This window comes from Archocentrus centrarchus, chromosome 13 (genome assembly GCF_007364275.1).
Source record: "Archocentrus centrarchus isolate MPI-CPG fArcCen1 chromosome 13, fArcCen1, whole genome shotgun sequence".
Classification (NCBI taxonomy): Eukaryota; Metazoa; Chordata; class Actinopteri; order Cichliformes; family Cichlidae; genus Archocentrus; species Archocentrus centrarchus.
Genome location: NC_044358.1, coordinates 21,496,272 through 21,518,642, shown reverse-complemented (window position 1 = coordinate 21,518,642; position 22,371 = coordinate 21,496,272). Strand labels below are relative to the sequence as shown.

General features: G+C 40.3%; 1 protein-coding gene and 1 pseudogene across 1 annotated transcript; both read right to left on the bottom strand.

Annotated features, from left to right (window-relative positions):
* Positions 1-4,265, bottom strand: LOC115790415 (extracellular calcium-sensing receptor-like; annotated as a pseudogene).
* An 8,158-nt stretch (positions 4,266-12,423) lies between these two features.
* Positions 12,424-16,008, bottom strand: LOC115790778 (extracellular calcium-sensing receptor-like). Its single transcript, XM_030744720.1, has 8 exons — positions 15,902-16,008; positions 15,259-15,553; positions 14,862-15,151; positions 14,442-14,737; positions 14,001-14,206; positions 13,647-13,868; positions 13,413-13,536; positions 12,424-13,328 (listed from the first exon to the last, which is right to left on the bottom strand). The coding sequence occupies exons 1-8, from the start codon at positions 16,006-16,008 to the stop codon at positions 12,424-12,426; spliced, it is 2,445 nt and encodes an 814-aa protein (XP_030600580.1).
* Between the last annotated feature and the right edge of the window lie 6,363 nt (positions 16,009-22,371).

Here is a 22,371-nt window from a genome sequence, read left to right as displayed (position 1 = left end):
TTATTTTTGCTGACTGGCCATCATGTTTTTCCTGGTATTCCTCTCAGGCCTCAAAAGAATGATGAAACACTTTGGAGCAAAAATACACAAAAGTAAACCATAGCTAGAAGCCAGGATGGCAAAAATTTCCACAGCAACAGTGTATTTCCCAGGAGAGCTAAGGTAAGCAGGCACAAACGCCACCCAAACAGCACAGAAAATCAACATGCTGAAAGTGATGAGTTTAGCCTCATTAAAATTATCAGGAAGTTTCCTGGCAAAAAAGGCTAATATGAGACTGATGCAGGCCAGCAGTCCAATGTAGCCCAAAATTAGACAGAAGCCCACCACAGAAACCATGGCACACTCCAAGGTGACCTTTGACCCTTGAAAACCCAGATTTTGCCGAGGCACAGGGGGACTGAGGGATAGCCATATGGTACAGATGACAATCTGGATAAAAATAAAATGTTATTAGACAGATGTGAAACTACAAAGACTTAAAAATTCAAAACAGAAGATTTGTATAACCTGTATACATGTAAGAAGGCAGACACTTCCTCTCTGTTGGCTTGGACCAAACCATCTAATCAAGGCTTCAGCACCAGGCCGAGCTGAGCGAAAAGCTGCCAGGACTACGATGGTCTTAACTTTGAGACAGGAAACACAAAGCACAAAGCTGATCCCAAAAGCTGCGTGCTGGAACCGACAAGACCAGTCTGATGGACGACCAATGAACACCAGTGAGCACAGGAAGCAGAGTTTGAGTGATGCAAGAAGCAAGAAGCTCAGCTCTGAATTGTTGGCCCGCACCTGAAATTAAGAAATTGCAGCTTCATAAAAACAGTGACATGCACAATATTAGCCACATGTGGAACAATTCTCTTGTTTTAATATTTTGTCTATTTAAGGGAAAAGAATAAACTGACATGGGATGTCAAGTGAAAGCTAACTATAAACAAGTACACTTGCACACTAATGAGGTGTTGTTAAAAAATGTACATTATAGTTTTGTGTGCATTTCTTTCTCACAACAGGTGTGTGACGGTAGTGAAGGAGCACCACAAAGACAGCTGCTGTCACAGTGGCACCGGTTCACAGCTGCTGTTGTGAGGGTAATTCCTAATGTCTCATTAAAGGCGAGAAAGTCCAGTTGGCGAGGGATGCAGGCAGTTCGTTTAGTATTAGACCAGAACTCTAAGGGACAACGCTCACAGTGAATGGAGCCTAGTAAGGAAAAAAGAGTGGAGAGAGAGAAAGAAGAGGAAGGAAAATTAAACACCAGTGGCAAAACTGTAGATGACTTTAAATCAAATGGATTTGAAGGCAGGATGTCTGCATTTTGGAAGGCATAAGGTTTACACTGTAATGCCTTTACCAGTTTTATTGCTTATCTCTCCTGCAGCACATGGGACACAGTCAAAACAGCAGAGAGGTTCTCCTTTCCTGATGGCCTTTCTAGTGCCTGGGGGGCAGAGCTCACTGCACATTGAAATGGGCACCTAAACAATAAGCCATGATGTATTTTTAAGTGCAATATAAATGTATTTCAACTAACAGCAAGAAATCTTCAAATACAAAATTTTAATTATTTTCATATTGAGTACCTGATTGGATCCCGTGATCCACTGAATAGCTGATTCATTAAGGTGGAGAGCAAACCCATCCACGTGACCGATCAAAACAAGTTTTAGTGTCCCATCAGCTGTGCTCTGCCAGTTAACAAGATCATACTTTGCTGGAATATCAGCTCCTTGGAAGTAAAACATTTCACCTTGTGGTGTGGTGAAGTTCACTTTTTCCAAGTGCTGCAAAAGCTGTAAAATGATCAAAGCTGTGAATCGAGTAACTGACATAGTATTTATATATTAATGCTTGTGACAAATGTGTTTTTGTGTTAGACAGAGTTTGAAGATAAGTACACTCCAATCACTGAGTACTGAGAGCTAACATAAAAATGTTGTAATTACTTCATTATGGATTGCATAATACGGCATTATATACTCATGAGTCAGGCCAAGATCTGTTTAGCCTCTAGTGTTTGTAGCATTTCCCTCATGATTACCTCACTGGGCTTGATGTGTTTTGGAGAGGAGCAGGTGAAGCTGTTGTTTTCAGAAGGGCTGTCTTTAATGGGGCAGAGAAGGCTGTGAAGGGCATGGGCTGCAGCATAAACAGCAAGGTAGACGTTGTATGTCAACCTTAGCTGGGAGGTGTCAGTAAAGACATTCTGCACTTTTTTCAGAGATTCTGTCCCATTGCAGTGTGATAGTGAAGCTCTCTGAACAGACATAACACCAGGAGCTGAAGTAAAAATATTTGATATATGTCTAGTCTTTAGTGTGGACATAGGAGATCTGAGAGATGAGGAGGAATATAAATGAAGATGTTTGGTCCTTTGACTACATCCAAACTCTGCTTCCCAGAATTTTCTTAAGAACTCATCATCTGGACGATAAATTGGGTGTAAACTTCTGAGGTAGCTTTCAAATCCAGGTATAGCTGAACTTCTGATTGCAACACCAAGAACACCTTTTGCCACTTTGCTTGTTACTGGATTTTGGAGCAGATCCCCACTGGTGCTCCAAGCCTCACTGGCTAGAAACTGTCTATCAGTCACCTAGAAGGCAAAAAAAAGAATTACTTTGAAAGTTTTTTTTTTTTTTTTTTTTCATTATATGCAATGAGCAATTTTATTACAGCATCTCACATTCAGTTTGCCAAGTTGCAGGAACAGTTCCCTCACATCTGTATACCAGGTGAATATCAAAATCACCCTTGCAGTTGACGCTTGTATTGTGAGGGCTGCTCGTCTGGCATCACTAATAATATTTTCCCTTTGGAGAGTCTCTACAAATGCCAGGCACACCCCTGCTGCCTGAATCTCCTCCTGAAATACCTGACATGTACAGGTAAAAGATGCCCATTACATGATTACACTGCAAATATATTTATATAGTGTACTTATGGCTATATATTTTGCAGATACAATTAAAAAATTAAAAAAAACAAAATGCAGATACCTTTATTGCAGTGTGGCCATAATTATTGTTTGCTACAACTGCCCCAACCCAAGTCCAGTTGAAGCGTATAGCAAGCTGAGCAACAGTACGTGCTTGGTAAATATCACTGGGGATGGTTCTGAAGAAATTTGCATACTCGAGCCTGTCACTCAGACAAGGACAGGTGGCTAGATAGCTGATCTGAAAGACACACACAAAACTCCATCTAATAAAGATTTTTGAGATCATTTTCAGTTTTTCCACTGTCATAAAAAAAGGACAAACATTGGTTTGTTAAAAATATATGCTACAGTACAGTACAGTACAGATTTTATGTTGTATTTAAAGTAAAACTCACAAAAGGTACAGAGAGTGGCTTCAGCATTCTGGAGACTATCTGGCTTATGGATGAAGCACCACCAATAATCACAGGGACAGTTTGACCACCTGAAAACAGCAATAAATGATTGCTGATTAGATAGATAGATAGATAGATAGATAGATAGATAGATAGATAGATAGATAGATAGATAGATAGATAGATAGATAGATAGATAGATAGATAGATAGATAGATAGATAGATAGATAGATAGATAGATAGATAGATAGACAGATAGATAATGAGTTACCCCTTCTGTCAGTGATTTCCTCTATGTTCCCAGCAGAATTGGGAGTGTTTGTAAAATTGCACTTGGTGTCGTCTCCACCAACTAGTGACACTGCTGACTGGAGAGCCCATGGTGGGTGCCCACAGCTGTCAAAAATACGATAGCCCAGCTTTACTCCTGGTAGCAGCATTGCATTATGATTGATTTCCTCCAGTGCAAACACCATAGCATATATGTACTGCAGTTCAAAATATTCTAGACTGAGAGGAGGGAGATACATTGAGAAAGAATAAGTAAAATTTAGTTTAATAGGTTTCTGTGAAGCTACAAATACAAATCAAGTGGTAAAACATGGCAATCACTCCTGTAATCCTCCACAAACTACACAAACTAAAGCTTAGAGTTTTACCCAGTGCATGGCTTGTAGTTTGGCAGCTGAGTGAAATCATGTTCTGTAGCTGGAGGTTGATAATGAAGAGAAAACAGACCACCGATGATTACATCTCCATCTTGGAATACATCCTGATTACTCAGTCTACCCCAATGAGAACATGTCAACATCTGAACACAGAGGAGTCCATCCCGGAGTCCCAGTTCTCTTCCCACAAGCCACACGAGTAGCAGAGATGGGGAAGACCTGGACCACACAATGAAGAGCCAGGAGAACCAAGACATAGATGCAGCTGTTCTGGATACTCAAATATGTAGAGTACACTCAGTTTGGTTAATTCTCAGTAGTTCATTCAATATCCATAAACAATTCCTGCAATGAAAATATTAAATCAGATTAAAGCCCACAATGTAGCAGAAGTGTGCCAAGGGAACACTGTGAAGTTATATTTTAAAATGTGTATTTTCATACACCAGACATGAGTTGGCTACTGTGTGTACATTTAAATAGTGACATACCCCCTCCTCCTCGGTATAGATGAACTGCAGATGTGGGCATTTTGTGTAGATGGAGAGCCTTTTTGTAAGCAAGTGAACATGACAACGCATATACCCACCCCCCAAATCAGTCCTCTCAACGTCAGACACAACAACAGCATGACTGACACTAATCGTGTCTTGCAGGTAGAAGATGTATAAATAGGACGTGTGTTTAGGTGCACATAATATAGTATTTGTTCTCTTTTAAAATTTGTTCTTTAATCTTTCTGCAGTGACCAATATCTTTATAAAGCTTAGCAAACACATCATCCTCTGCTGAGCAACCTCTGAACAATGTAGAAGCTTTCCTTAACTTTATTTGCAACCTATACTGCTGTGAATGTCATGTCTTGTGACATGTTTTCCTCAGTCTGAGGCTGTGGAATCAGAATCAGAAACTCTTTGAATGCGGTAAAACGGTCTGTCGGGAATGTTGTCGTGAATATGGTTGTTTATAACGTCTTGTTGTCAGTTTACTTTCATATATAAACCAAATCTTTTTCAGTCATCTTAATCCGGGGATGGTCACTCGTCCAATATTTACTGCACAAGAAGTCAATTTGCAAGCAATTTGTGGCTGCAAATGAGAGACGGAAAAACATTTTGTCTCTTTTGCCTAGGCCAATGTTTATTAACCTTTTGTGTGCTCCGGCACCTGTTTGGCCAATTATTAAATGCAGGGCTGGAAAGTGCAACAGCACACCGTGTTGTCAGTGAGGCACACAGCTTGTCTATTAAATGTCAGAGGTATCACTTTTATTTCTTTCTGTTGGTTATCATTGTTTTTATTTATTAGATTTATTAGAATTTCAAACTGAATAGGCATATTTTAATAGCTGTTTTTATTTAAGGTTAATATTAAAAAGTGAATAATTTGTTCATTACATTATTTGTGATGGTTCTTTCATGTCAGAACATTATTTAATTAAAGAACCAGTTCTGTTGCCAGTCAACCTACATAAATGCATTTTTGACCAGTATTTTTTTTTTTTTCCAATATATTTTATTGAGTTTTCCCCTTTAGGACACAACAAACTTACAAACAACAAACGTATCATTGTAAACATGTACTTATACACACTTACATTCACTCACACACTCACCATTCAAACCTGCATTTGTTTAGTTCCAAAAATATACAAAAATTCCTTTAGATCAAGACAAAGAAAATTAACAAGGCAATATGTAAATAGAAACCATAGTCAAGACCTCCGTCCAAGACTCCTCTTAATAAGTTCCGCCTTCAGTCCCTATGATCCTCATATATGGCTCCCAGAGGTTCTCAAAGTCTCGCTGTTTACCCTTGGCGATGTATGTTAATTTTTCCAGTCCAAGCGAGTTTGCAATTTCTTTCTTCCAAAGTCCCAGAGAGGGAGCATGCTCCATGCTCCTCCAGCATAATGCAATAGATCTTCTGGCTTGAAGACGTCCGTAATCTATCAATTTAGTTTTCGTCTGTGATTGTTTAAATTCCATTGGGTATATTCCTAGGACACAGATTTTAACCTCTAGTGGGACTTTCACCTTAAACAATTCAGATAGACACCCAATAACACCCCTTCCAAAACTTCTGGATTTCAAGACATTTCCACAGACAATGGAGAAGAGTGTCTTTTTCAAATAGGCACTTTGTGCAAGTATCTGGAATATCACTGGTCATATGATGAAGCTTAACTGGTGTTATATAGGTTCTCATAAGCCATTTATATTGCAGAAGTTTAAATTGTGTGTTTATCGTTTGTTTTTGTACTTTTAAACAGGCCTGATTCCAGTCTTCCTCGTCTATATCTTCAAGAGTATCTCTTCTCCAAGCGTCTAACTTATCAGTTGCAGAATCCTTAGAGGAAAGCATCAACAATTTATAAAACACAGAAAGAAAACCCTTCCCTTTTAAGTCCCCAACGCACACCTTTTCTATTTTTGTTAAGGGTGGAATGTCAACTATTCGTTTCACTTTTGATGACATATAGTTTTTCAATTGTAAGTATTTAAAAAAATGTTTTTGGGGTATTAAATACTTCTTACATAGCTGATCGAAAGTAAGTAACATGCCATCAGCATATAGATCTTTAATTTTCTGAATGCCTTTGGTTTTCCATAGTTTAAATCCTCCATCATTTTTCCCTGGGGTGAACCTATCATTACCCCGAATAGGGGTAAATTGTGATAGATCTGGGGAGTCACCCATATGTTTATGTGCTGTATGCCAAGTTATAATTGTATCTTTTAAGAAGGGGTTCTTTGAGCTTTTTTTTAGCGTCTTTATATCCGAGGAATATAAGAAGGTGTTTAAGGGGAAATCTGGAACAGATTTCTGTTCAATGTCTACCCAAGCCGGGGGTGCCATCGGACAGAAGTAATGAGTAGCTGCTGTTAGTTGGGCGGCCATATAATACCATCTGACATTCGGGACTTGAAGTCCACCTCTTTCATAGGGCAGATAGAGTAGCTTTAGACGGGGTCTTGCTTTTCTATTACTCCAAATAAATTGGTTAAATAGTTTGTCCAGACTATCATAAAATGAGTCTGACAGTGGCAATGGAAGTGTTTGAAAATAGTTTCTGTGACTTTTTCCATAAGGGGATTATAATTTGCTGCGCTTATTACACTGAGGGATGGGGCGATCTTAATGCCCAAATATGTGAAACCGTTTGTAGTTGTTTTAAATGGGGTAACCACGATAGGACTTTTTCTTTCTTCTTCATTAAGAAACATTAACTCTGATTTAGAATTATTAATTTTATATCCTGAAAATTCACTGAATTCTTTTATTAGATTCAGTAAATTGGGAATACTGGTCCTCAAATTACTTATGAAAAATATGATGTCATCTGCAAACAAGGAAATGAGATGATCTCTTTCTCCAATTCTAATACCTGATATTCCTGTATTTTCTCTAACAGCCATCGACAGAGGCTCTATTGCCAATACAAAGAGCAGTGGTGACAGGGGGCAACCCTGTCTGGTTGACCGTTGTAAATTAAAAGGTTTTGACATCTTATTATTGGTTAAAACTTGCTCTGTGGGATCAGTATATAGTAGTCGTATCCATTTTAGAAAGGTTTCACTATTCTATCAAAAGCTTGGCGTGCGTCCAGTGATAACATCGCTGTGTCCTTACAATTATGTTTTTCATGTAATACATTAAGAACCCGTCTTATATTATGGTAGCCTTGTCTTGTTTTGATAAATCCTTGTTGATCATCTATTATTAAATTGGTCAGGTATTTATCTAATCTCCTAGAGAGTGCTTTACACAAAATCTTTGTATCACATCCCATAAGACTGATTCCTCTATAAGAGGAGCATTCAGTCGGGGGTTTGTTTGGTTTTAGCACAAGAGTTATTGTAGCTAACCTCAGTGAGTCTGGGAGTATTCCCGCTTTATATGATTCCTCACACATGTTGAGAAGTGGTAGGATTAATTTATTTTTAAATGCTTTATAAAATTCCATTGGAAGACCATCAGGACCTGGCTATTCATGCTGTCTATTGCTTCAGATAGATCTTTTGCTGTTAAAGGACTATCAAGAGTTGTTTTCTCCTCCTCTGAAAGGGTTTTGAATTTTAATTGATTAAGGAATGCCACTTGTGCGTCTTCGCTTCCAGAATATTCAGACTTATACAAGGTTTTGTAGAATTCTCTAAAATTTTCATTTATTTCTGAAGGGTCTGTGGTTAAAATGTCCGATTTCGATTTTATACTGTTAATTGTTCTTTCCGCTTGCATCCGTTTTATCCTCCAAGCCAATAATTTACCGGCCTTTTCTCCTTGGTCATAAAATGTTTGTTTAGTCCACATTAAGCTTTTTGCCACTTTTTCTGCCGTTAATTTATCATATCTGGTTCTTAAAACAGTCAATTCGTGTAATTTTGTAGGATCATTGCTCTGATAAAGTTCTGCTTCGCTGGATTTAATTTGTTTCTCTAATGATTTTAATTCTTGGTTATATTGTTTATTTTTATTACTACTATAGCTAATAATTTCTCCTCTAATATAAGCTTTAAAAGCTTCCCATCTAATACTAGCTGTAGTTTCATCTTTATTCATTTCAAAGTATTTGTCAATGCAAGTTTCTATAAATGTAACAAATTTTGAGTCTTTTAGCAGAAGTGTCTGCATCCTCCATCGTTTCACCCCTTGATCAATCTTATTTACTTTAATTTCCAAGGACACTGCTGCGTGATAACTAATTACAATACTATTATACCAGCAGTTTACCACGTGAGGCAATATCTCCACAGAGATGAGGAAGTAATCAATACGCGAATGGGATTGGTGTGAGCTTGAATAACATGAAAATTCCTTGTTACTTGGGTTCCTTGTTCTCCACACTTCATTTATTCTTAAATCTTTTATATAGTTAAGGAGTATTTTCCTGGTTTGTGTATGACTGGTGTCGATTTGAGTAGATTTATCCAGACTTGGGTACAGGGTGCAATTAAAGTCCCCTCCTATAATATAAAGTCCCTCCAGGGTTGACAAGGTTAAGAATAAATTTTCATAAAAGGATGGGATTATCATTGTTAGGCCCATAAATATTTATCAAATTTAATTTTAATGTTGAAATATGTCCCTGTACAATGATATATCTCCCATATGGGTCTTTGATTGACCTTATAGTTTGAAATGGTATTGACTTATTTATAAGAATAATAACTCCTCTGGCGTGGCTGGTACAGGAAGAGTGATACACCTGGCCCTGCCATCTTTTGGTTATCTGATGTATTTCTGGTTCAATCAAATCAAATTCCACCGGAGGTGAAGGGAGCCATCAAGCTGAAGAAAGAGTCCTATCGGGCTTGGTTAGCCTGTGGGACTCCGGAGGCAGCTGACAGGTATCGACAGGCCAAGCGGAACGCAGCTCGGGCAGTGGCCGATGCAAAAACTCGGGTGTGGGAGGAGGCTATGGAACAAGACTTTCAGACGGCATCGAAGCGATTCTGGCACACCATCAGGCGACTCAGGAGGGGAAAGCAGTGCTCCACTCACACGGTTTATAGTGCGGGTGGGGTGCTGCTGACCTCAACTGAGGCTATAGTCGGGCGGTGGAAGGAATACTTTCGAGGACCTCCTGAATCCCACTGACACGCCTTCTGTAGTGGAAGCAGAGTCTGGGGACGAGGGGGATGACCTGGCCATCACTGGGGGTGAGGTCACTGAGGCAGTTAAACAACTCCTTGGTGGCAAGGCCCCTGGGGTGGACGAGATTCGCCCTGAGTTCCTGAAGGCTCTGGATGTTGTAGGGCTGTCTTGGTTGACACGCCTCTGCAATATCGCGTGGAGATCTGGGGCAGTGCCACTGGATTGGCAGACCGGGGTCGTGGTCCCCATCTTTAAGAAGGGAGACCGGAGGGTGTGCTCCAACTTTCGAGGGATCACATTCCTCAGCCTCCCCGGAAAGGTCTACGCCAGGGTGCTGGAAAGGAGGGTCCTTCTGTTAGTCGAACCTCGGATCCAGGAGGAACAATGCGGTTTTCGTCCTGGTCGCGGAACGCTGGACCAGCTCTTTATCCTCTCAAGGATATTCGAGTGCGCATGGGAGTTTGCCCAACCAGTCTACATGTGCTTTGTGGACTTGGAGAAGGCATTCGACCGTGTCCCTCTGGGTATCCTCTGGGAGGTCCTGCGGGAGTATGGGTTGTCTGGCCCGTTGTTGCGGGCCATTCAGTCTCTGTACAACCACAGTGAGAGCTTGGTCCATATAGCCGGTAATAAGTCGGATTCGTTTCCTGTGGGTGTTGGACTCCGCCAGGGCTGCCCTTTATCACCGATTCTGTTCATAACTTTTATGGACAGAATTTCTAGGTGTAGCCAGGTGGCGGAAGGCTTCTTCCTTGGTGGCCTCAGAGTCTCATCTCTACTCTTTGCAGATGATGCGGTCCTGTTGGCTTCATCAGGGGGTGGCCTCCAGCTCGCAGTGGAACGGTTCGCAGCCGAGTGTGAAGTGGCCGGCATGAGAATCAGCACCTCTAAGTCTGAGGCCATGGTCCTCAGCCGGAAAAGGGTGGAGTACCCTCTCCGGCTCAGGAACGAGTTCTTGCCCCAAGTGGAGGAGTTCAAGTATCTCGGGGTCTTGTTCACGAGTGACGGGAGAAGGGAGCGGGAGATCGACAGACGGATCAGGGCCGCTTCTGCAGTAATGCGGACGCTGCACCGGTCTGTCGTGGTGAAGAGGGAGCTTAGTGTAAAAGTGAAGCTCTCGATTTACTGGTCGATCTACGTTCCTACCCTCACCTATGGTCACGAGCTTTGGGTAGTGACCGAAAGAATAAGATCGCGAATACAAGCGGCAGAAATGAGTTTCCTTCGAAGGGTGGCTGGTCTCTCCCTTAGACATAGGGTGAGGAGAGCAGCTATCCGGGAGGGGCTCAGAGTAGAGCCGCTGCTCCTCCACATCGAAAGGAGCCAGTTGAGGTGGCTCGGGCATCTGATTAGGATGCCTCCTGGCCGCCTCTTGTGTGAGGTGTTCCGGGCATGTCCCAGCGGGAGGAGGCCCCGCGGCAGACCCAGGACACGCTGGAGAGATTATATCTCTCGGCTGGCCTGGGAACGTCTTGGGGTCCCCCCGGATGAGCTAGAGGAGGTGGCTGGGGAGAGGGAAGCCTGGGCTTCTCTGCTTAGGCTCCTGCCCCCGCGACCCGGCTCCGGATAAGCGGAAGAAAATGGATGGATGGATCTATGACTCATGTGTCTCAGTGTCCATGACAGTGCATTTGGTATTTCAGCTTTTAAATGTCTTGGACCCTGTGTTTTACCCTGACAAAAATTGCTCCCAATCTGGTATGGTGATGGCTGTTGGTGAGTCTGGGTCGAGGCCATCCATCAGCATGTCACAATTCACTTTAACTTTTCTCAAGTAAATATTTTGACTTTTTATCAAACTGAGTGTTTAAAGATTACATGCACTTCTGCAAATCTGATAGGATTACATTGTCTTCTTTTGCTATATGTATGTATGTGTATATGTAAGAATTTAAGCCTTATCTAAAAACAACTACATTTCAGAGATGTACTTAATTGCTTTATGGAAATTTAATAGGGAAAAACGCTCATTTTCAAATACAATGATTTGAAATTTAATGGATCTTGTCCCATTTAATGTGACATTTTTTTTTTGTTTTCTGTGCTGGTATGTCTGCCGTACTGTAATTTGCTACAAGGTGGCCAAAAACAATTATTTGGCAACAGTTGGTTACTAAATCCTGAGGCTATGGATGATGCTGTTCACCATCCATACCAATGTATTCTGGTGACTTGTTAGGACAGGAACATTGCAGGAATAGAGGTGAAAGCCAGAAATTACAATTTCTTTCTGATTATTCTTTTGGGAATTTGGAGGCCAGGTTCATGCCACAGCAACCTTTTTGTTGTGTTCCTTAATTCTTTCTGAACAGATTTCTGGTGGGGAGGCAGTATTTGAATTTCTATTGCTACTACTTAATTAACAAAATTTACTTTTCTGCTACATCTCAAAGTAGCATACACATGAAAATCACAACATGAATAAATTAATAAAGTTGTGCCAGATAGGTGTATATGACTATGATATCACATAGCGCACTCACCTGACACTAAACTTAAAATTTGCATTTTTTTTAAGCTTGGCTTTTTAGAAAAATAGAAATATTAATGGCAGCTGTATTCAACAACTCTAACAATCTAGGTTTACTATGAAATGTGACTTTATATTTATGTGCTTAACTCTGAATGAAATATTTATTTATTAAACAATTACACACATAAATAACAAATAATTCAACAATTGGCATGTAAATTACAAAGAGCTTAACAGAAAAATGTAAATATTTAATTAAATTAACAACTGAAAATGAATATCTTTGTTATGTTCACTGAATGTGTACAATTATGACTTGCTTTTGGAATATTAACTCTGATACGCTATGATTGATTTTTGTTCATTAAATATTTCTTGGTGTTGTTCTCCGGCTTAAATAATATGATAAAACATTTTGGAGCAAATATACACATCATTAGTCCAAAGCTGGAAGCCAGAATGGCAAATATCTCCACAACCACAGTGAATTTCCCAGGAGAGCTGACATATGCTGGGATAAAGGTGATCCACACTGCGCAGAATATCAGCATACTGAAAGTGATGAGTTTAGCTTCATTAAAATTATCAGGTAATTTACGTGCTAAGACAGCTAAAACAAAGCAAAATGAAGCCAGTAAGCCTATATACCCAAGCACAGCCCAGAAGCCAAAAGCTGAACCCAAAGCACATTCCAGTATGATCTTCTCCTTGTATGTGGTTAGATTTTTCATAGGAAAGGGAGGGCTAAGTACCAGCCAAATCGTACATATTAAAACTTGAATAAATGTGAAACACATGACAGTCATTCTCTGCTGTGGAGGACCAAACCATTTCATCACATTACTACCTGGAAGTGTAGCTTTAAAAGCCATTAAAACCACTATAGTTTTCCCAAGCACACAGGAAATACAGAGAACAAAGGTGATACCAAATGAAGTGTGACGCAGCATGCAGGACCAATCAGATGGTGCTCCAATGAAAGTTAATGAACATAAGAAACACAGAGTCAGAGAGATGAGCAGCAGGAAGCTCAGCTCAGAGTTGTTGGCTCTGACAATTGGAGTTGTCCTGTGACAAAAAAATATAGCTGCAGTGATAATGGCCAGACAAGCACCAACAGCTGAGACTGTAGCCAGGATGATTCCTAGGCTGTCTTGAAAAGAAAGAAATTCTACAGGCTTAGGAACGCAAGTGTCTCTCTTTGCATTAGGCCAAAATTCCTTGTAGCATGGTAAACAATCAGCAGAATCTGAATGAAAAGAAACATAAAAACATTGACAGATGGGTTTATTCAGGGTTACAGATATGAACAATAAACATAATTTTATTTTACCTGTAGTATTACTTATCTCTCCCTCAGGACACAGTATACAGTCATAGCAGCAGATGGGTTTTCCTTTCTGTAGCACTTTACGAGTTCCTGGAGGACAACTGTCACTGCACACTGACACTGGCACCTGTTGAAGACATAAAGGTGAAACAGCACATTTAGATATTTGCCATGCAGCAGTAATTAATCTATTCTCCAAACTTTAATCAGTCAGATTATTGTCTTTGGACTCATTACCTTTGTGCTATGCTCCATCCAGGTTATGTTTCTATTAATTCTGAACTCCTGGCCCACTGGCAGTGATGCATCATAAAGCCCAACAGTTACTATTTTAGTGATGCCACTTTCACTTTTTTGCCAATTAACCAGCTCATAAACAGCCACAGGATCCCCATTAGCATTAAATGACACATCATAACCATTCTGGGAAAAATTTACTTTCTTTAACTGAGTTAAAACCTGTAAAAATTAATTAAGACAGAAAGGGACAAGAAAGAAAGAAAAAAAGGTACAATATTTTAACAACTAATATTACATTTTCATCCAAGTGATATTAGAGATGATGGGAGACATTGATTCATTTAATCTGACCTGTCTGGGCTCTATCTTCATTAGTTTGTCACATGTAGCTGTGGCATTTTTCCCTTTACACACTGCATTATGGATGGCGTGTGCTATTGCATACACAGCCTTGTACACCATGTTAGTAATTCTGAGCTCAGATGTGTCAGTGTACTGGCTTTGGAGATTCTGTATGTCTTCAGTTCCATCACACACCTTCTTGTCTGCAGCAGGAACTAAAAATACAAAAAGGCAGACTAGATGTTTTAAACAGTGAAAGTTAAACTAGATTTCAGACATCTTCCCTTTGATGAATCTGACAAATTATGCTAAGGTAAAAGGATAAAAAATATATATAAAATTTGTCACCTGAACTTGACCTCAGAAGTCATTAAATCAAATGAAAATATTTGGCCATTATCTGTAGGTTTTGAGAAGAAGTGTGTCAACTTAAAATCAAGAAAACCTTACTTTTGTTCAGTGTACAGTTGAATGCGTCCTCCCAGAACTCTGTAAACACTGGGGAAGCAGCAACTTCAGAGAAAGAGAGATTCAGCAGGAAGTCTCTGAAACCCGGGATTACAGACTTTGGAATCCCAAATCCAATGGCCCCAGCACAGAAAGTGAACCTTGTTAATTCTGTGTTGGTTACCCATGACTCACTGCCTATCCACTGGCGAGGTGGGGATGGCTCACGTGAAAGCTCCTCCAACAGGATCTTCATGTTTCCAAAAGATGCAAATGCCACAACAACCACAGCTTTAGACCTTAAGAGACAATATAATGTATGTGAACATTTTTTAACTGTCTCGTGACATCATGAAAGGTTAATTTAAAAAAACAAAAAGAAAGAAAGAAGCTAATTTCACACAGTATGTGTGATATAGAAACCTGCGGATAACATCTGCTACTCTCTGAATCCTGCTCTGTGGGTGGGTCCAATAGAAAGACACAGAATATTCCACACAGATCCCCTCTCTCTGTGCTGCTTCTAGAAAAGATGCCATGCCATTATTTCCATAATCTGAATCTGACCGGACAGCACCTATCCAAGTCCAGCCAAAGTGTTTTATCAGCTTGGCTAGTGCTTCACCTTGGAACTGGTCACTGGGGATTGTTCTGAAAAAATTGGGGTACTGCTGTTTGTCAGACAAACATGCACATGTGGCAAAGTGGCTCACCTAAAGCAAACAAATGAAATGGTGCAACACTGAAACAACTGCATAATCAAAAATCATGCATATGCATATTTTAAATAGAAAGTGTGGCAGTAATTCAAAATACTTACTTGAGGAATGTTAAAGGAACTGATAAGCCGTGAGATGCTGATGGATGGCATAGACCCAGAGTCACCAACAACAGCTACCACCATACCAGCTTGAGAGCAATTGTTATCAGTGTACAACACAGGGTCAAAGCTATTCAAAAACTGAAATGCCACATGCACTGCCACAGGCACTGATGCACATGAGTCATAAATCTGATACCCAAGCCTGATTCCTGGCAGCAGCTCTGTGCTGTTGTTGATCTCTTCTATGGCAAAGACCATTGCACGTGAGAAGTGCAGCCCACGGGTGTCAATGCTGCAAAACAATTGTGCCACTTTTTAGACTACAAAGATTCAAGTCAAAGAATGACTGCAATTGATCTGTGTATCAAATGTGTATTGAATGGTTACCTGACCAGGTAAATCTAGTACCCAATATTGGTACAAGAAAGTAGTGCTAAATAATACAAAAAACAAATAAACTCTAAAGTTTTTTTAATTTCTTGGTTGATATTTATAAAACTGTTGCATAATACATTATAATTCATATTGTGAAAACACAGCAAAACTTAAAATTACTTTAAAAGTATAAATTTATCAGAATATTTGCAGAAATATACATATTAAAATATGCTTTTATCACCCACATCTCCCTTTTACTGACCTCCCTTTGCATTTCACAGACTCAGGCATGCTCATGTAGTTATTGTAAATTGTGTTCATGTAGACATGAAGGGCGAAAGATCCCCCGATGATAAAATCTCCATCCATTGAGAATGCAGGTAAACGAGTGCTACCCTGCAGCTTACATTTTACAAATGAAGTCACAGTACCAGCACCTGTGAAACTAGTCCTTTGATTCAGACAGTCTAGGCACATAGCTAAGACAACAGCTGAATTCAGTTGAAATAAATACACAGCCAGTACCAGTCCAATTATACGACCTGCTGTGGCCATCACTGCCTGATGTCAGGTGTCTGTGTATGTGCATAAACAAGTTTTCACTGGTTTATATAGGTATTCAGACAAAGGCTTTTTATTTATTTATTTTTCCTTCAAGAGGATATTCCCTTATCCTGAGGTCTTTATGTCTTAAGCATAATTTCTACTGTTAGCAATAACCCTGGTCTCCTCTTGTAAGCTTCCCAGAGGATTTTTATATTTAAACTAAAAAGTGCTAATATGCAGATAGTGGGCAAACAATGTGGAAATAAGAGGAAATAATAAGCTATTACAACTTAATTTTGTGTAATTACTAAGGTGTTATTCAACTAGTGGCTTAGTATCAACTTTGTTAGTTTAAGAAATATTAGACTGAAATTTAAATAGTGGGGTAATAACTAGTGGCCATACATGGGAAACAAAAGTGACAATGCCTATGAAGAAAAAACAGTAATCATAGCAATTTTTGTAATTTTGGTAACAATATGATAACCTGTCTAATCTAAAATCATAATTTCTGTGTAGTATTTGGAAGTAAATATTTTTAAATGAGTGACACTAATTTGGTAGTAACCTAATTTTATACCTCAAATTTATATTACAACAGAAAGAAGTACCCCTCCGTGAATCGCCACTTTATCGTGGTGGAGGGGTTTGTATGTCCCAGTGATCCCTGGAGCTATGTTGTCCAGGAGCTTGTCCCCCTGGTAGGGTCTCCCATGGCAAATTGGTCCTGGGTGAGGATCCAGACAAAGAGTGGCTCAGAAGACCCCTATGTCTACAACAACGAGGGAACAGTTGACCCTGCCCGGGATAGGGTTACCGGGGCCCCACCATGGAGCCAAGCCTGGGGAGGGAGCTCGAGGGAGGGCGTCTGGTGGCCGGCCATTAGTCTGTGGTGCCTGGCCGGGCGCAGCCCAAAGAGCTTACATGGGCCTGCCCTCCTGTAGGCCCACCACCTGCAGAAGGTGTCTTAGGGGTCGGGTGCAGTGTGTGTCGGCCAAGGGTGGAGGCTTTGACAGACCGATCCCCGGCTATCGAGACTGGCTATTGGGACATGGAATGTCACCTCTTTGGTGGGGAAGGAACCTGAGCTAGTGCGTGATGTTGAGCGATACAAGGTCTTGAATAATCAGGCCCCATCTTCTCTTAATAAAAACCTCACAGTACTGTACAACCCAAATAGAGCACTTCACTATCACAGTGCTGGCTTACTTGTGGTTCCTGGGATACTTAAGAGTAGAATGGGAGGCAGAGCCTTCAGCTTTCAGGCCCCTCTTCTGTGGAACCAGCTCCCAGTTTGGATTTGGAAGACAGACGCCCTCTCTATTTTTAAGATTAGGCTTAAGACTTACCTTTTTGATCAAGCTTATAGTTAGGGCTGGATCAGTTGACTCTGAACCATCCTTTGGTTATGATGCTATAGCTGATGGAGGGGTTCCCATGATGCACTGAGTGTTTCTTTTTCATTCACCTCTTTTTACCCTGTTTATATACCACTTTGCATTTAATTATGGATAATTACTCATCTCTGGCTCTCTTTCACATCATGTTTTTTGTGCTGTCTCTCTCCCCTCAGCCCTGACCGGTCGCGGCAGATGACTGCTCCTCCCTGAGCCTGGCTCTGCCGGTGGTTTCTTCCTGTTAAAAGGGAGTTTTTTCCTTTCCACTGTTGCCAAGTGCTGCTCATAGGGGGTCATTTTGACTGTTGGGTTTTCTCAGTAATTATTGTGGTCTGATTTTACAATATAATGTACCTTGAGGCAATTGTTTGTGGTGATTTGGTGTTTTATAAATAAAACTGTTTTGCAGCAACAACAGCAACTATGAGTATATTCTTTCACTTATACAAAGGGGAAAATGGAGAATACATAAATGGTGTATGATTCATGCACTGCGGTCAATCAGAGTAGGTATGAAAGAATAGTATAAAGTTAATTTATAGGTTAATTTACAGATTTTAGAAAAGAATGTATAGATTTTTTTTATTACAACTCACCAAAGGTACAGAGAGTGGCCCCAGGATTCTGGAGAGTATTTCAGCTGTTACAGCTGAGGAGCCACCAATGATTATCACCTGATGACATTACGAGATAAATAAAATAAAGTTACTGTTTCAATTTAAAAAAATACTTGATAATGCTACTTCAAAATTATGAAGTTTCTTGAAACTGTTGATCTATAATAATCTGTAGGTCAATTACTTGATAATCATCATGATAACATGACATTATTAACAAGAATGGAAACCTTAATAATTAACTGCATTTGGAATAGAAAAGATATAAATGATAATAATAAATAGGGATGCGCCGATCCGATATTCAGTTTCGGTATCGGTCCGATACTGGCCTAAATTATTGGATCGGATATCGGAAAGAAATAAAAAAATGTAACCCGATACATTAAATAACATTTCGCTCACATTAGCTGCATTACAGGGCTCAGTGGTCGTCTTCTTCTTCTTGTGGGTTTGCGGTTGACCAAACCAGCTTAGAGCTGCATTACCGCCACTTACTGGAATGGAGTGGGGGATCAGGAGTTAGAAAACAACCCCCTCAGATCCTCCGTCGCTGTGACGGATTCCCTTTGACACTGAGCGATCATCGCTGACATGTTTTTCCGCCTCCACTGCTCTCTGCCTTGTTTGTGTGTTGTGCTCGCTGTGCTGAGAATCAGCTGTTATTTTTTTTTCTCTACTTCAGCTCCCGGACATACTGCTAGCGAGCGCAGCTATTAGCACTAGTGACCATCCGGTACCGGAAGAAACCCTTCCCCATCAAAATATTTTTGATACTTTAATCCCTGATTTGTGACTAAATATAGACCTGCAGTAGAAACATATTTAGGAGAATGCTTGTAAATATAAAGCATTACAAGATTGCGCTCAAGCAGCCCCTAGTTTTTCACGTGAACACTGATGACGCAACAGCAGCAGTCAGCTGATTTACGTGCAGTCTGTCTGCACAAGCGGAAAGAGGCGGAGCCGGCGCGCACAGATGGAGCAGAAGGAAATGTTTTTCTAGTGTCCAAAAGAAGCCTTTTCGTCCCTGTAACCTCCATTAAACCTTTACTGGGAAACAGTTGGAGATCCTTCATCAACCACCTGATTAGTAAGTGAAGAAAAGAGAACTTTGTAGCTTCTCCATCCACCCTGTTTGTTTCACACAGGGAAAAACTGCAGTACAGAAGTTAAAATATGCAGATGAACTGTTAATATGAAAAAAAAGTATTTCTTATCCAGTTACTTGGGTAATCAATATAAATAGAATACACAATTGCTAAAATAATTGATAGTTGCAGCCCTAATGAAATTTGCAACATGCCATAAGCATCACCTTCTCACATAGAAAGCAACAGAATTCAGGTGATAGTTATTGCTGTAAGTAAAGTTTATTTATATTGTGTTTTTCACAGACAGAAAAGCGCTGTACAATAATTAAAACACAATATCACCCCCCCCCCCCCCCCCCACCCCCCACCCCCAGAAAACACTATGCTAAAAACATAATAACATTACCATATTAAAAGAAAAAGAATAAAAATAAAGTCAGGAACCAGAAAGCCTGGTTAAACAGAAAAGTTTTAAACTATTTTTTAAATGATGCCACAGAGTCAGCTAAATGGAGCTGGAGTGGTAAACAGTTCCAGAGCTTTGGTGCCACTGCCTAAAAAGCTCTGCCCGCCCTGGTCCTTAGTCTTGTATGTGGGACAACTAAAAGACTTTGATTTTGTTGTGTTTTTTTAAATGCCTTGATCAATTTTAAATATTGGATTTATATCGGTATCGGCCGATATCCAAATGTAAAATATCGGTATCGGCCATAAAAAAGTGGTATCGTGCCATCCCTAATAATAAAGCTCATCTTCTGTTTTTTAAGCTTGCCACAATGTATTCATATGAATTGTATAGTAATGATAGTAAGCCATGCATAGAGTTTTAGCCAGTGCAATATTTGTAGTATGGCAGCTGAGTAAAGTCATGGTTTGTAGCTGGAGGACTGTCATGAAGATTAAAGAGCCCACCAATAATTAAATCTCCATCTTCTAATAAACCCTGGTCTCCAGGAGTACCCCCACTGAGAGCACCTGCAGCCCCACCCGGAGCAGGGATGGAGCAGGGCAGTACCAAAGAATGAAGATCCATTTGACCCAAGCAGAGCCGGCCCAAGGCATAGGCGACATATGTGGCTGCATAGGGCCCCTTGACCACCAGGGGCCCCCCCAAGCTCACCTACCTACATCTGTGATGAAACTTTATTCTTTTTTAACATGCCAGCGTCTTAAAGAAAGAAAAAACTATCCTACCTCCTCATATTTGTACAATTGTAAAAACACTAATTTAATGAGTAGGCCACTTGCTGACTGACTGCGTGTGTCAGCGTGAATTCAGGTAGTTTGGACAGGCATCAGCAGTGCTCCAGGTGACCTGATGGTCCGTCAGTTTCGGTCATTTGTGGATGAAGCTACGAAACAGAAATGTGACAGAAAGGAGCTGTCCCTCTGAGACAGAGAGGAGGGAACAAAGAATATTGGAGGAAGAAAAAAGACAAAGGTATGTTTCAATAAGCAATTACAATATTTTAGTTTGTAACCAGCTCCAAATGTACTTAGCTATCGCTAGCTGGCTAAGTATGGTATTTATCATGTCGCTGTGTCTGTCAAGAACAACCTGTCAGCCTGTGTCACCTTCCTTACTCTGTTACTAGTTAATATACGTTTTGCTTGGATCTTATCATCATGGTCGTGGGTTTATGACCCAGCATTTATAATTTTAGGGCATTCATTTTTCAATTTATATTGTTAATGTTACTGTTTGATTCCTAGTTTATTGTGTTTTGGCAGTTTTGATTTTTTGTCTTTTTCTGCTAATTCCTGGTTGGTTTCATTGTTTCTATCCTCGGGCTTCTTAGTTTTCTGAGTTCTGTTCTTGGCTGTTGTTTACTTTCTATTTAATCCTGTTTCAGTTCTCAGCCTTCCTGTGTTCCCGGTTCTGTTTGGTGTTTCATTGTTTCTGGTTTGTTCTCCTGTTAATTTTAGTCCTGGTCTCTGTTCCTTGTGTTGTAGTTTAAATCCTTCTCTTTTGTCTATGATCTTGTTGCTCTAGTGTAGGTGTTGTAGTCCCTCAGTGTGTCTGCTTCCCTGTGTTGTGTCAAGTCAGCATTTGTTTTTTGGGGTTTTTTTTTGTTTTTGTTTTTTTTTTTTTGCATTTTTGGCCACAGCGGCTTTTATCGACAGTGGAGAGAGACAGGAAATGAGGGAAAGATACGGGGGAAGACACGTGGGCAAATTGGCGATGGGCCCAGACACGAACGTGCGCCGCCTGCACCGCAACGCGGCATGTGTATGTGGTCACCGGCTTCGCCACTAAGCCACCGGTCAAGTCAGCATTTGTTTCCATGTCTACTTCCTGTTTTACTTTGTATCATATTCAGTTTTACTCCCCTTGTCTTGTTCTGCTGTGCTCCCTGGTGTGTCCTCTCTCCCTGATCATCTCGTGTGTGTATCGTCTGTGTCCTGTTATTTGCCACATTGTCTCACTCAGGTAGTGTGTAGCTGTGGTGGTTTATCCTGGTTCAATCACTGTTCCTGTGGTGACAGCATTTTGTTGTTTTCAAACTGTGGTCAGGTTGCATGGATAGACTAGTGGACCTCACTTTTATGCTCCATTTGTGCTCTTGGAGTGCCACCATGCCATTTTGTGGTACAGCAGTGTAATAACATTTACAGTACTGGGCCCAATTGTTGACCACTTGTGTTTGATATTATTCTATTGATGCTCAGCAATTCTGTATGTTGCATAATTATTATTTATATATTACAAATGGCATATTTACTAGTCTGTAATTAGGTGCATTTGCACAGTTATGCACAAATCTCCATCTTTTGGATGAAAAGAGTATGTCCAACATGTCCAAAAGCAGGTCACACCCTAAATTACATATTTCCTAAAAAGTCTATGCCCTCTAGATCAGATATTGAATGCATTCAGCTATGTCATGGACATAGTTATACAAACTGTATCATATTGAAATACATTGTTTTTCAATGGGCTGAGACTGAAACAGCGATGCATCCCAAAAAATTAATATTCAAATTCGACTTTTCTGTATTAATAACGGTTAGGCTCAGGAGACAATGAAGTGGTATGAGGGGGGCCCCCAATTCAAATTTCGCTTAGGGCCCCTTCAA

Bases quoted from the DNA above. Each gene is read 5' to 3' on its own strand.
- LOC115790778 (XM_030744720.1), bottom strand. From the start codon at position 16,008: ATGGATGGAGATTTTATCATCGGGGGATCTTTCGCCCTTCATGTCTAC. The intron at 15,554-15,901 runs GTCAGTAAAAGG...ATTGTTTTGCAG, and splicing joins TCTGTGAAATGCAAAGGGAG to CATTGACACCCGTGGGCTGC. The intron at 13,537-13,646 runs GTAATGAGTCCA...TGTCTTCAACAG, and splicing joins GGATGGAGCATAGCACAAAG to GTGCCAGTGTCAGTGTGCAG.